This window comes from Oncorhynchus keta, unplaced genomic scaffold (assembly GCF_023373465.1).
Source record: "Oncorhynchus keta strain PuntledgeMale-10-30-2019 unplaced genomic scaffold, Oket_V2 Un_contig_16903_pilon_pilon, whole genome shotgun sequence".
Classification (NCBI taxonomy): domain Eukaryota; kingdom Metazoa; phylum Chordata; class Actinopteri; order Salmoniformes; family Salmonidae; genus Oncorhynchus; species Oncorhynchus keta.
In genome coordinates, this window is record NW_026280180.1 from 81,489 (window position 1) to 96,055 (window position 14,567).

General features: G+C 46.3%; 2 protein-coding genes across 3 annotated transcripts; one reads left to right on the top strand and one right to left on the bottom strand.

Annotated features, from left to right (window-relative positions):
- Positions 1 to 922: 922 nt before the first annotated feature.
- On the bottom strand, positions 923 to 5,338 carry zrsr2 (zinc finger (CCCH type), RNA-binding motif and serine/arginine rich 2). Of its 2 annotated transcripts, none has more exons than XM_052503166.1 (11): positions 5,082 to 5,338; positions 4,775 to 4,863; positions 4,557 to 4,623; positions 3,976 to 4,084; positions 3,765 to 3,851; positions 3,231 to 3,269; positions 2,948 to 3,060; positions 2,396 to 2,609; positions 2,225 to 2,280; positions 1,997 to 2,106; positions 923 to 1,857 (listed from the first exon to the last, which is right to left on the bottom strand). In XM_052503166.1, the coding sequence occupies exons 1-11, from the start codon at positions 5,123 to 5,125 to the stop codon at positions 923 to 925; spliced, it is 1,863 nt and encodes a 620-aa protein (XP_052359126.1). In that variant the 5' UTR covers positions 5,126 to 5,338. The 2 variants fall into 2 exon arrangements, with proteins under 2 accessions (XP_052359126.1, XP_052359127.1); XM_052503167.1 differs by having other exon boundaries at positions 4,988 to 5,113.
- A 64-nt stretch (positions 5,339 to 5,402) lies between these two features.
- On the top strand, positions 5,403 to 12,271 carry rbb4l (retinoblastoma binding protein 4, like). The gene is made up of 12 exons (XM_052503168.1): positions 5,403 to 5,571; positions 5,942 to 6,086; positions 6,385 to 6,533; positions 6,719 to 6,892; positions 7,107 to 7,222; positions 7,401 to 7,561; positions 10,003 to 10,129; positions 10,516 to 10,593; positions 10,824 to 10,900; positions 11,042 to 11,099; positions 11,379 to 11,489; positions 11,663 to 12,271. The coding sequence occupies exons 1-12, from the start codon at positions 5,556 to 5,558 to the stop codon at positions 11,729 to 11,731; spliced, it is 1,281 nt and encodes a 426-aa protein (XP_052359128.1). The 5' UTR covers positions 5,403 to 5,555; the 3' UTR covers positions 11,732 to 12,271.
- The last annotated feature ends 2,296 nt before the right edge of the window (positions 12,272 to 14,567 follow it).

A 14,567-nucleotide genomic window follows, 5' to 3' on the forward strand; every position in this document is an offset into this window, starting at 1 on the left:
AATGGGTCTGGAAGGGTCATAGTTCAGTCATGGTAGACGTCCATACAAATTTCACTGCTATGGGTTATTTCATTCTGCATACTGGGTCATAAAAACACATTTCATTGTCACATCTTTACATACAGAACACATTTCATTCTGCTATGGGTCATAGCAGTCATGGTGACGATTCCATACAGTCAACATAAACATTTCATTCAAAATGGGTCATAGCAGTCATGGTGACGTCCATACAGAACACATTTCATTCTGCTATGGGTCATAGCAGTCATGGTGACGTCCATACAGAACACATTTCATTCTGCTATGGGTCATAGCAGTCATGGTGACGTCCATACAGAACACATTTCATTCTGCTATGGGTCATAGCAGTCATGGTGACGTCCATACAGAACACATTTCATTCTGCTATGGGTCATAGCAGTCATGGTGACGTCCATACAGAACACATTTCATTCTGCTATGGGTCATAGCAGTCATGGTGACGTCCATACAGAACACATTTCATTCCGCTATGGGTCATCATCGTCAGGGGAATCAGGCAGCTTCTCAGGTCCATCCTGTTCACATTCCTCTTCAGGCACACTGGGTAGAGAGGGATACTCCCGCTTGAGGAAGATACTATGGAGGTCTGGGGAGAGTGTGTTTGCCTCAGGAGTACTGTTGTCAGTGGCCCCAGGAGTCTGAGCGATGTCCACATCCCCAGGGCTAGGAGAGGAGACAATAGGTGGACAGGGATCCTCAGGCTCCTCCTTGACCTGGGTCTGTATGTCTGAAGTGACTGCATTGGCATTATCAAGAGACTCAGACAACATGAGACTAAGTATGGCATTTACCCTAGCAGTCTCCTGGGTAGTGTTGTCTACATCCACAGTCTCCTGGGTAGTGTTGTCTACCTCATGAGGAGTCCGTGTACTGCTGTCTACAAGGTTTGGAGAGGGTTTCTCCTCGTCCCAAGACTCCTTCCCTGACTCTGCAGATGAACTCTGACCCCCAGCCGACTGGCTCTTTTTGTCCCTCTTGGGTTTCCTCCTCTTGCTCTTCTTCTTTTTGCTTTTTTTGGAGTGTTTGTGGCGTGATGGAGCTGTGTCGCTGCTGTCGTTGGCTGGCTGCTTGTCTTTTTGGGATGTTTTCCCAGGGCTCCTGCTCCCCTGTCTCTTCCTCTTAGAGGACTCTCCAGGGCTCCTGCTCCCCTGTCTCTTCCTCTTAGAGGACTCTCCAGGGCTCCTGCTCCCCTGTCTCTTCCTCTTAGAGGACTCTCCAGGGCTCCTGCTCCCCTGTCTCTTCCTCTTAGAGGACTCTCCAGGGCTCCTGCTCTGTCTCTCCCCCTACTAGCCTCTGTGGGTGAACCCCTCCACCCCTCTCCCTCTCCATCTCGGTCTCTGCTCCCATCCTGCCGGTCTCGGTCCCTGCTCCTGCCTCTGTCCCTCCCATCTCTGTCCCTGCTCCTGCCTCTGTCCCTCCCATCTCTGTCCCTGCTCCTGCCTCTGTCCCTCCTATCTCTGCTCCCATCCCGCCGGTCTCTGTCCCTACTCCTCGACCTGGGTCTTGTGCTGCTACGACTGGTCCAAGACCTGTCACTCTGAAGACTATCTCTCCTTTGGGCTATTCTGCTCTCCCTGCTCCTACTCCTCCTGCTCCTCTCCCCCCGTCGGCTCTGTGACCTCTCGGTCCACGAGGAGCGGTTACTTCTCTCAGAGAACCGGCCCCCAGCGAAAGACCCGGTACCTCCTCCTCCCCGGTCGGGGGACATGTGCAGGTCCCTGTCCGCCTCCCAGAACTCATTTCCAGGGTTACGGTACACGTGCAGGAAGTTGCAGTGCTTTCCTTTCGGACACTTCTGTCGGTCGAACAAACCTGTGGAGGATCACGGCAATCAAACAAATACCAGGGTCTTAATGATATACACAACTTATGACTAGCATGATTCTGTACAAATCCGTGTAGGTAGGTGTATTGTGGTTCTCAGTTGTACTTTTGTGCTCCATTCACTCACCACATATAGCAGTCTTCCATCTGGTGACAGGAGAGAACTCACACTGGAGCTGTTTACCAGCGTACCATCTTCCATTGAACATCATGAAGGCCTCTTTGCACTGCTCCTCTCTAAAGACACAGACAGCAAAGAGAAAAATAGACCGATACACTACTTGATTACTCAAAATTGAGAAACACCATTGTTTCTACGCCTACAAAACTTTCATTAGCTGCTTAGTTTACTTACGTGTCAAACTGGACATAAACATTTCCTCTCAAATGTGGCTCAAAGTTGCAGCTGACCTGAAGACAGAGACAAAACGAGAGAGGAGTTTGATTCAATGCCCCTCAAGAGTGGATAGGTCTCCTTTCCATTGAATCACTCCTTCCAGTCCAGCAAGACAAACATCATATTCACCTTAAACTGCACCACCTTGCCAGCAGTCCTGAACTCAGGAAGTACATCCTCGTAGAAATCCACAAACTGCTGTTGTACCTCCTCCTCGCTGTGCTCCAGACAGGCGTCTGTATCGTAGTCGTCCCGTGACCTCTGGTCCATCCCGAAAGTCGCAAACATCCCCCGGATCATCAGAGTAAGGCTGGACGGGGGGTGGACATGCTTACGAGAGCACCTGACCAATCAGGTAAGCAGAAGATTTCATTAGTTAAACGCTAATATAAAGAAAATATGGTATACAAATGACTGTGCTATGCAGTATTCTGAAAGATGAGCCTCATTTAAGGAAAATTAACAAGAACGCACTTCCCAGGACTCCCCGGAAAAAGGTGTTGGACTATCCTAGCTAAAAATAATAATACAAATAATTATAGTAATAATATTAAAAACTAAAAATTATAAATATACAAATAAGAAATACATTATAATTATAAAAATACAAATAAAAAAATTATAATTATAAAAATACAAATAAAAAAATGAAATGTGTTCCTATTTAGAACCATTACCAACCTGTCGCCGAAACGGCAGGCTCCAGTTTTGAGGAAGAAGGGGCAGTTAGCCCGGTCTTGCTCCGTACCAAAATCTGGAGCCTCAGGGTTTCTCCAGGGACCCCCATTCTCCAGCTACACGCAAAACAGGAAGTAGAATAGGTTTGTTTCTTTAATAATTGCAAAACTCATCCTTGTGTAACACCTAACTGCTTTACAGAATTTTTTTCCCATAAAAGACGGTCAAGACTCCTTTCCAAACATAAAGTTGGTATGCAATATGCATTTGGTTTGTTTTTTCATACCTGACTCTCAGCCTGGTCCAACATTTTCTGTACAGCTTCCTATAAATGGTGCAAACATAGGATGGGCTGGTGAAAACCTGCAGTGGCATATCTGGATGTCTGTTACTGCAAGTCAAGAATCTCTTACCAGTGGTTGAAAGCCGAGCCACAAAATATGCCTTTGTACAAAGACACTAGACATAAGAACTGCAAAGGTGTGTGTGTGTATTTTGTCCCTGAGCAGTATGAGAATAACCAGAAGACACGAGGAAACAAATCCACAGATAAAAGATACATCCTTGTCCCATGGCAGCACAGACCTGTAGGAGTGTCCCTCTTTGTGTGTATCTTAGTTAAGGTCTTTGCGTGTATCACAGTTAAGGAAAAACACGTGGATAAAAGTGGATGTCTGAGGCAAAAACACTTCTTTCTCACACAAAAGACACATTACTGTGTAATATTTCTTAAGTTAAAACCATTGTGTGACCAAAATACAAAAGGAAGAGGATATGTAGCTCTTCCATTGTGCGTTTATCCTCCTGGTGCACGTTTCACCTCTCTGTCTCTCTTCTCCTGTTTCTTCTGCTCCTTCTCCTCTTCCTCTCTCCTCTGCTGGGCCTCCCATTCCTGCTTTATCCTCGCCTGCAGACATGGAAAGCGGTTACACACATTATTTCAGTGAAGCATGGGGGGGCACTTCATTTGGCCCGAGTTCTGGTTAAACATAGGGAATAGGGTGCCATTCTACATTGTGACAGTTCTGTACCTCCTCTTCCTCTTGTCTCTTCCTTGCAGCGTCTTCCCTCTCCCACCGGAGTCTGAATTCCTGCTGGGCCAGCCTCTCCCTCTCCAGCCACTCCTGATCTAGGCGCCGTCTGAATCAAAAACAAATTTTATTTGTCACATGCGCCGAATACAACAGGTTACCGTAAAATGCTAACTTACAAGCCCTTAACCAACAATGCAGTACAATAATTCTTTGTTTTTTTAACTATCAAAACATAACACAATACATTTACATAATGAGGCTATACACAGGGGGTACCAGTACAGAGTCAATGTGTGGGGGTACAGGTTAGTCCAGGTCATTTGTAAAGTGACTATGCATGGATAATAAACAGTGAGTAGCAGCAGTGTAAAAACAGATGGGGGGGGTATTTGATTGGTTGTTCAGCCTTTAGGTCCCGGACTTGGCGCTACAGTACCGCTTGCCGTGCGGTAGCAGAGAGAACAGTTGATTGGAGTCTGACAATTTTTTTAATACAGGACACATGGAACAACAATATTACAGACACTGAAAAAAGTGCCATTGCTTATCAACTTAAAACTGTAGAAATATTTTGCTACCTTTCTTCCTCAGCCTTCCTTTCCTCTTCATCATCATCTTGTTCTGGTGGAGAATCATCTCCATTTTCTAAGTGTTTAGGGAGATGAATTAGAGCTCGTCAGTGGATGGTTAGGCATTCAGAATACATAGTCCCCGTCGGGAATTATGCTGATAAACAACTGGCTAGTAGTAGAGAGAATATCATGTAGGATTTTCAAATATATCCACTGTGACATACCACCAGATTCTCTGATTTGGGCTTTGGCGAGGGCTTGGCGTTTTCGTTTTCTTCTTTCTTTCTTCTTCAAAGATGCCCTGCGTTTTTGACTGTGGGAAAATATAACAAGGCATGGGTTGTCTAAATTACTATCTATTCGGTGTTTGTCAACACAGTCACTGCGAGCTTGCTAACGTTAGTTATCTATTTGACTACCGTAACTAGATAACTTACAGCACTACGGTGTGAATCTTGGGCACCACCATGCATATCAATTAAATTTACATGACATAACAACATCAGATTAACGCCAATTATCTTAACATACCCCAATGAGGGTGCTGACACGGCAGAAGGTATTGATGCTGCCATTTTGCAGAAAACTCATTCAATTCGTCAGGGGTCAAAGTTGAAAATGTCCCTCTTCGTTTGAAATGTTTGTCAAACTCGTTTCAAACGAAAATGACTTGCACCGTATGAACCGTTCCGTTGTACTGTTGCCATAAACTTTTACATTTATCTTCGAAAATGTTCAGCGAACGCATTAATTTTTAGATTGTTCGATGATAAATCACTTCCTGGTCATGTCTGCGCACGCGCCGTTACTACGTTGTTGTGAGAACGCATGCGCTGTGCTCTCCATCCTCGGATGCGCGCATAAAAGAAAGAGGGATTTTGAGTGGTCAACAAATTCCGCTGTGTTTTGGCCTTTTGCGAATAATATAGAATAGCTACCTAGTTACCTTGCTTTCGGGCAAACCCACGGGTGACCTACAATTGCAGGATCCCCTAAAACCCAAACATGGCGGATAAAGAAGGTAGGGAATTGAATGGCTCGGTTCATTTCATGCATGCTTTGTGTGCGCGGCTGGATGCATAGCCAAATGAAAAGTGCGGTCTGTTAGCTAGCTATGCTAACCAGTACAGGCTGCATACGTTCGGCCTGGGTTTATTAACTGTGCTCCATAAGTTGAGAATTTAGATAGCTAACTAATAGTTTATCTTGCTAAATAAATTGTTAGCTATCTAGCTCACATTGACAGTCCGCCCGCTTGCTTGTGTAACATGCAAATGAGGCACAACTGGCCCGAGGGTACAGGAATGCAGTAAATCCCAACGTTACACTAGCCTTGGTAGTAACTGTCCATTGTAGTCTTATGTAAGTGTTGCTTCTTTTCACTGTTCTAGTGTACGACGATGCAGTTGAGGAGCGGGTGATCAATGAAGAATACAAAATCTGGAAGAAGAATACTCCTTTCCTCTATGACCTGGTGATGACCCACGCGCTGGAGTGGCCCAGTCTCACTGTGCAGTGGCTACCTGACGTCAACAGGTACAGTAGTCAATGCTACGTCACCATTTCTGTTCCTCTTGCTGCGCTCAACATAAAACTGTGTGCTGACCTACCTAATATACTTAACATTGTATTGTTCTCTCTACCAACCTGGCCTTCCTTGTCAGCCATTCTAGTTTAGTCTAGAAAAGCATGTTATTTTGCCATGTGGTGTCTTCTGACATAGCAGTGCACTACTTTTGACTATAGGTCTCTTGTCAAAAGTAGTGCACTCTAGGGAATAGTGTGCCACTTCAGACACACACGAGGACCGTATTGAATGTGTCTCTCTGTGCAGGCCGGATGGAAAGGACTATGCGGTCCACAGACTGGTACTGGGAACTCACACGTCAGATGAGCAGAATCACCTGGTGATCGCCAGCGTACAGGTCCCCAACGATGACGCCCAGTTTGATGCTTCCCACTACGACAGTGAAAAAGGAGCAGGTATGTTCATCGTAGGATGGTCTCCCGGACACATTAAGCCTAGTCCCGGATTTAAGACATTTTCCATTGTGTTTTTTGTGTCTGGGAATCTGGCCTTATATGCATATTATAAGTCAAGATGTTATCGGCACAGTGAACATTTTCTCTTGAGAAAATATGCTGAACATGCAGTATTTCTTCCTCAGAATTTGGAGGTTTTGGATCAGTGAGTGGAAAGATAGAGATTGAGATCAAGATAAACCACGAGGGTGAAGTGAACCGGGCCAGGTACATGCCTCAGAACCCCTGCATCATTGCTACCAAGACCCCCACCTCAGACGTACTGGTCTTTGACTACACCAAGCACCCTTCCAAACCAGGTAAGACAATACACATCTGGTAAATAGATCACTGCTCTTTAAAACAAATCAAAATGCTATTGGACGTGATTCAAATGTTTTAGTCTGCACTGTTGGAACGATTCCATCTGACCAGGAAAACATAAATCTGGTTCCTGAAAGTAGTAACTCGATATGTATTTGACCCTTTTCTGGTCTTAACATTTTTCTACCATCTTGTCTCTCCCTCTCATAGACCCCAGTGGTGAGTGCAGCCCAGACCTGCGCCTGCGGGGCCACCAGAAGGAGGGCTACGGCCTGTCCTGGAACCCCAACCTCAGTGGCAACCTGCTCAGTGCTTCTGATGACCACGTAAGTGTCTCTCTACACTCCATCAGCACACCATTTTCCCCTGTGCGTTTTTAATCATTTCAAGCTAGATTGTGGTTTTCACTGAAAATGAAAGTGTTTTTGCATTGTTATTAAGCAAACTATATGAACTACTATATATTGTGTTATTAAGAAGTGCACTGACATGTTTAATGTCCAGACGATCTGCCTGTGGGACATCGGTGCTGGTCCTAAGGAGGGGAAGATAGTGGATGCTAAGACCATCTTCACCGGCCACACTGCAGTGGTGGAGGACGTGTCCTGGCACCTGCTCCACGAATCACTGTTTGGCTCTGTGGCTGACGACCAGAAACTGATGATGTGAGGGAGCCTTCTCTGTTTATTATTTTTCTACTCTCAATGTATTTTCACACAATCTGATACTTTCAAGTTGTAACTAATCATTACGTCCAGTGTGTTTAATGTACAGTGTGTTGCCTTAAACTTTCCACACAAGAAGATCTCTCAAAGGAAAAGTTATTTGAAAACTGGATGGAAGGATCTGATTCTCTTAACTGTCTATCCCTTAATTCAGTTTTTATAAGGAACTCAGAATGGCTTTAAACTTACTCTTGAAAGTTGTAATACTAGAAGGTGCCGTTTTGAAATGGGGTAGTCCATCACTATTCCAGTCATTGTTGTAATACTAGAAGGTGCCGTTCTGAAATGGGGAAGTCCATCACTATTCCAGTCATTGTTGTAATACTAGAAGGTGCAGTTTTGAAATGGGGTAGTCCATCACTATTCCAGTCATTGTTGTAATACTAGAAGGTGCCGTTCTGAAATGGGGAAGTCATCACTATTCCAGTCATTGTTGTAATACTAGAAGGTGCAGTTTTGAAATGGGGTAGTCCATCACTATTCCAGTCATTGTTGTAATACTAGAAGGTGCAGTATTGAAATGGGGTAGTCCATCACTATTCCAGTCATTGTTGTAATACTAGAAGGTGCCGTTCTGAAATGGGGTAGTCATCACTATTCCAGTAATTGTTGTAATACTAGAAGGTGCAGTTTTGAAATGGGGTAGTCCATCACTATTCCAGTCATTGTTGTAATACTAGAAGGTGCAGGTCTGAAATGGGGTAGTCCATCACTATTCCAGTCATTGTTGTAATACTAGAAGGTGCAGTTTTGAAATGGGGTAGTCCATCACTATTCCAGTCATTGTTGTAATACTAGAAGGTGCAGTTCTGAAATGGGGAAGTCCATCACTATTCCAGTCATTGTTGTAATACTAGAAGGTGCAGTTCTGAAATGGGGAAGTCCATCACTATTCCAGTCATTGTTGTAATACTAGAAGGTGCAGTTCTGAAATGGGGTAGTCCATCACTATTCCAGTCATTGTTGTAATACTAGAAGGTGCAGTTCTGAAATGGGGTAGTCCATCACTATTCCAGTCATTGTTGTAATACTAGAAGGTGCAGTTCTGAAATGGGGTCCATCACTATTCCAGTCCATCACTATTCCAGTCATTGTTGTAATACTAGAAGGTGCAGTTCTGAAATGGGGAAGTCCATCACTATTCCAGTCATTGTTGTAATACTAGAAGGTGCAGTTTGAAATGGGGAAGTCCATCACTATTCCAGTCATTGTTGTAATACTAGAAGGTGCAGTTCTGAAATGGGGAAGTCCATCACTATTCCAGTCATTGTTGTAATACTAGAAGGTGCAGTTCTGAAATGGGGAAGTCCATCACTATTCCAGTCATTGTTGTAATACTGAAATAGTCCATCACTATTCCAAGGTGCAGTTCTGAAATGGGGAAGTCCATCACTATTCCAGTCATTGTTGTAATACTAGAAGGTGCCGTTCTGAAATGGGGAAGTCCATCACTATTCCAGTCATTGTTGTAATACTAGAAGGTGCAGTTCTGAAATGGGGTAGTCCATCACTATTCCAGTCATTGTTGTAATACTAGAAGGTGCAGTTCTGAAATGGGGAAGTCCATCACTATTCCAGTCATTGTTGTAATACTAGAAGGTGCAGTTCTGAAATGGGGAAGTCCATCACTATTCCAGTCATTGTTGTAATACTAGAAGGTGCATTGTTGTAATACTAGAAGGTGCAGTTCTGAAATGGGGAAGTCCATCACTATTCCAGTCATTGTTGTAATACTAGAAGGTGCAGTTCTGAAATGGGGAAGTCCATCACTATTCCAGTCATTGTTGTAATACTAGAAGGTGCAGTTCTGAAATGGGGAAGTCCATCACTATTCCAGTCATTGTTGTAATACTAGAAGGTGCAGTTCTGAAATGGGGAAGTCCATCACTATTCCAGTCATTGTTGTAATACTAGAAGGTGCAGTTCTGAAATGGGGAAGTCATCACTATTCCAGTCATTGTTGTAATACTAGAAGGTGCCGTTCTGAAATGGGGAAGTCCATCACTATTCCAGTCATTGAATACCGTAGCTATTTATAACTTGTCAGAAATGTCCAGATCAACTAGCTCATGTCAGCTAATGTTAAGGTTTTTTAGCCCATAGATTGTTGTAATTTGTCAGTCATTTCACATGAATACACATTAAACATTGCAAAGTGTATAAAAAAACAATTAGCTTTAAAAAAGCAAAATGTTAATTGTACCCCATGACAAAATAAACTTTAAACCTGAAATTCTCTCCATCAACAAGAGGGGTATAAACAGTCCTTGTGCCAATAGATGTGGCGCGGGATGTTCCCCTATGCTGGAAGCCCCCCCCCCCCTAAGTGGGAAAAAGTTTGGGAACCCCTGTCATTAACCTTTGACATCTCTCTGTCTCAGCTGGGACACACGGTCCAACAACACGTCCAAGCCCAGCCATGCAGTGGACGCCCACACTGCAGAGGTCAACTGTCTGTCCTTCAACCCCTACAGCGAGTTCATCCTGGCCACCGGCTCTGCAGACAAGGTCTGTACCTATTTATTATTATTTCCTTTGATAAACACAATCAGTCCGTCCGTCTCAAGTGCTTGAGTGTCGTAGCCTAGTGGTTAGAGCGTCAGACTAGTAACCGGAAGATTGCAAGTTCAAACCCCGAGCTGACATGGTACAAATCTGTCGTTCTGCCCCTGAACAGGCAGTTAACCCACTGTTCCTAGGCCGTCATTGAAAATAAGAATTTGTTCTTAACTGACTTGTCTAGTTAAATAAAGGTTGTGCACAATGGTGTTGGTCAAAGTCAGGTCACAAATCACATGACCAGGAAGTGTATTTCATACTGGACAGTAGTCCAAGAATACGTTCTAATATATTTAACGTTACTAAATGATTTCTTTCTCCTTTTTGTGTAACAGACTGTTGCTCTCTGGGATCTGCGTAACCTCAAACTGAAGCTCCACTCGTTTGAATCGCACAAGGATGAAATCTTCCAGGTAATACTCCATAAATAGTGAACATCTCAATCCCTCTGAACCAATAGGATTGAGAGTCTGGATAAGTTACCAGGCTTTGTTGGCGTCCCATTCAACTTTCTATTTTTATTTAACCCAGGGTAGATCGCATTGATTTCCCATCTCTTTTTCCAAGTGTTGGTGTCCCTCGTAGACGTTGTGCTGAGCTGGAGTTTATTGCACTGACAGTGCTTTACTGACTTCTTTGGCAGGTACAATGGTCCCCTCACAACGAAACCATTCTGGCTTCCAGTGGAACAGATAGGAGGCTCAACGTATGGGATCTCAGGTAAAGACCGACCACAGGGCATGTTGACTGGACTAGCCTTTTAGATTCGTTTGCTCAGCGCCGTGTGTGTGTGTGTGTGTGTGATCAACACTGTAGTCTAATAGGATGATGTTGAAATGGTTTTGTCTTGTCGGTCCCCAGTAAAATCGGAGAGGAACAGTCTGCTGAAGATGCAGAGGACGGACCTCCAGAACTCCTGGTGAGTGATAGACCCATCATCCACAATTATGACCTTTATCTCCTTAGTAGGGTTGTAGAAATGTCAACTTTCCCCAAAATTCCCTGGATTTCCAGCCTGTTCTTTCAGAATTCCAGGAATCTTCCAACTGGGATTTCTGGGAAAGTTGCCAGTTTTGCAACCCTACCCCTGAGCTTTTAAATAACCAGCGATAGGAGAGTAGCCAATGGGACAGGTGGCCTATAGGGAGGTTATATTTTGGCATATTGCTCATCCTGCGGACTTGTTTTATCTCGTCAGTTCATCCATGGAGGACACACAGCGAAGATTTCTGATTTCACATGGAACCCCAATGAGCCATGGGTCATCTGCTCCGTCTCCGAGGATAACATCATGCAGGTTTGGCAAATGGTGAGTACACTGTTGTCGAAGTACCACGTTTGCTTCTGCACTTTCACAAAACTTAACCACCAGGGTTTTCTAACTTTTGTCTACATTTTTCTTTAAAGCTAATTCAAGAAGTCTGCTCCTATTAATCAGTTAAGAGTAAATCCTTTAACTGATGTAACAATTTCCTTCTCTAGGCTGAGAACATCTATAATGATGAGGAGCCTGACACCCCTGCTTCAGAGCTGGAGGGTCAAGGGTCGTAACCGCCTACTCCACCCCACCTTACCCCAGCCCAACCCACCAACCACCTCCTGGTGCATCTCTCTCCTCTTGTACAGTATTTCACATTGTAGCCTCCAGCTCTACCTGACAGACATTCTGTTTCCCATATAGAAGCATTCTTCTGGATTTGGTTTGGTATATTGATCAAGCAGCCCTTACAGGTACAAAGGGCTGGTTTCCTGAACACAGATTTAAGCGTAGTTCTTAACTTAAAAGCATGTTCAATGGATATTCACAATTGGCTGTGCTTCTTAGTCCAAGACTAGGCACTCTGTCCAGGAAACTGGTCCAAAGTGTATAGAAGTTGTTTATAAAAGGATAATCTCATTGAACCATGCAGGTGGACAGTTCAACAAATGCACTTGGTAAAGCAGGGGTTGTTTTCCACCTGTCTAAATAAGGATTTCCTTTGGTATCGTTTCTGCTTTGACTTGAGGCAAGTGACTAAATCATTTTGGACCTTGGATTTTTGTTTTGTGCATAAATTGCAATAAAGTACTTTTTGTAACTTTTAAAATTAAGTGCGTTTCTTCTGTTTTCTATAAATCACCTAAGAAAATGTAACCCATTTACGGACTCCAACTGAATTATTCCACTGTGCTGTTCTCCACAGACTGACATCGCCACTGCGCTGTTCTCCATATCAGACTGACGTCGCCACTGCGCTGTTCACCATATCAGACTGACGTCGCCACTGCGCTGTTCACCATATCAGACTGACGTCGCCACTGCGCTGTTCAGACTGACGTCGCCACTGCGCTGTTCACCACAGACTGACGTCGCCACTGCGCTGTTCAGACTGACGTCGCCACTGCGCTGTTCAGACTGACGTCGCCACTGCGCTGTTCAGACTGACGTCGCCACTGCGCTGTTCAGACTGACGTCGCCACTGCGCTGTTCAGACTGACGTCGCCACTGCGCTGTTCAGACTGACGTCGCCACTGCGCTGTTCAGACTGACGTCGCCACTGCGCTGTTCAGACTGACGCCGCCACTGCGCTGTTCAGACTGACGCCGCCACTGCGCTGTTCAGACTGACGCCGCCACTGCGCTGTTCAGACTGACGTCGCCACTGCGCTGTTCAGACTGACGTCGCCACTGCGCTGTTCAGACTGACGTCGCCACTGCGCTGTTCAGACTGACGTCGCCACTGCGCTGTTCAGACTGACGTCGCCACTGCGCTGTTCAGACTGACGTCGCCACTGCGCTGTTCAGACTGACGTCGCCACTGCGCTGTTCAGACTGACGTCGCCACTGCGCTGTTCAGACTGACGTCGCCACTGCGCTGTTCAGACTGACGTCGCCACTGCGCTGTTCAGACTGACGCCGCCACTGCGCTGTTCAGACTGACGCCGCCACTGCGCTGTTCAGACTGACGCCGCCACTGCGCTGTTCAGACTGACGCCGCCACTGCGCTGTTCAGACTGACGTCGCCACTGCGCTGTTCAGACTGACGTCGCCACTGCGCTGTTCAGACTGACGTCGCCACTGCGCTGTTCAGACTGACGTCGCCACTGCGCTGTTCAGACTGACGTCGCCACTGCGCTGTTCAGACTGACGTCGCCACTGCGCTGTTCACAGACTGACGTCGCCACTGCGCTGTTCACAGACTGACGTCGCCACTGCGCTGTTCACAGACTGACGTCGCCACTGCGCTGTTCACAGACTGACGTCGCCACTGCGCTGTTCACAGACTGACGTCGCCACTGCGCTGTTCACAGACTGACGTCGCCACTGCGCTGTTCACAGACTGACGTCGCCACTGCGCTGTTCAGACTGACGTCGCCACTGCGCTGTTCAGACTGACGTCGCCACTGCGCTGTTCACAGGCTGACGTCGCCACTGCGCTGTTCAGGCTGACGTCGCCACTGCGCTGTTCGCCACAGGCTGACGTCGCCACTGCGCCGTTCGCCACAGGCTGACGTCGCCACTGCGCCGTTCGCCACAGGCTGACGTCGCCACTGCGCCGTTCGCCACAGGCTGACGTCGCCACTGCGCCGTTCGCCACAGGCTGACGTCGCCACTGCGCCGTTCGCCACAGGCTGACGTCGCCACTGCGCCGTTCGCCACAGGCTGACGTCGCCACTGCGCCGTTCGCCACAGGCTGACGTCGCCACTGCGCTGTTCGCGCTGACGTCGCCACTGCGCTGTTCGCGCTGACGTCGCCACTGCGCTGTTCGCCACATATCAGACTGACATCGCCACATATCAGACTGACTTCGCCACATATCAGACTGACATCGCCACATATCAGACTGACTTCGCCACATATCAGACTGACATCGCCACATATCAGACTGACATCGCCACATATCAGACTGACATCGCCACATATCAGACTGACTTCGCCACATATCAGACTGACTTCGCCACATAGACTGACTTCGCACACAGACTGACTTCGCCACAGACTGACTTCGCCACAGACTGACTTCGCCACAGACTGACTTCGCCACATAGACTGACTTCGCCACATACAGACAGACTGACTTCGCCACATATCAGACTGACTTCGCCACAGACTGACTTCGCCACAGACTGACTTCGCCACAGACTACTTCGCCACAGACTGACTTCGCCACATACTTCGCCACAGACTTCGCCACATATCAGACTGACTTCGCCACATATCAGGCTGACTTCGCCACATATCAGACTGACTTCGCCACTGTGCTGTTCGCCACGGTGCTGTTCGCCACACATCAGACAGACATCGCCACAAATTACGTCAGGGGCTTCAAAGTCGGCGATTGGACCATTCGAGTATCAAAGCCAATGACGACTTCTCAAAATGCCAATTTACTTGTGTATTCTGGTT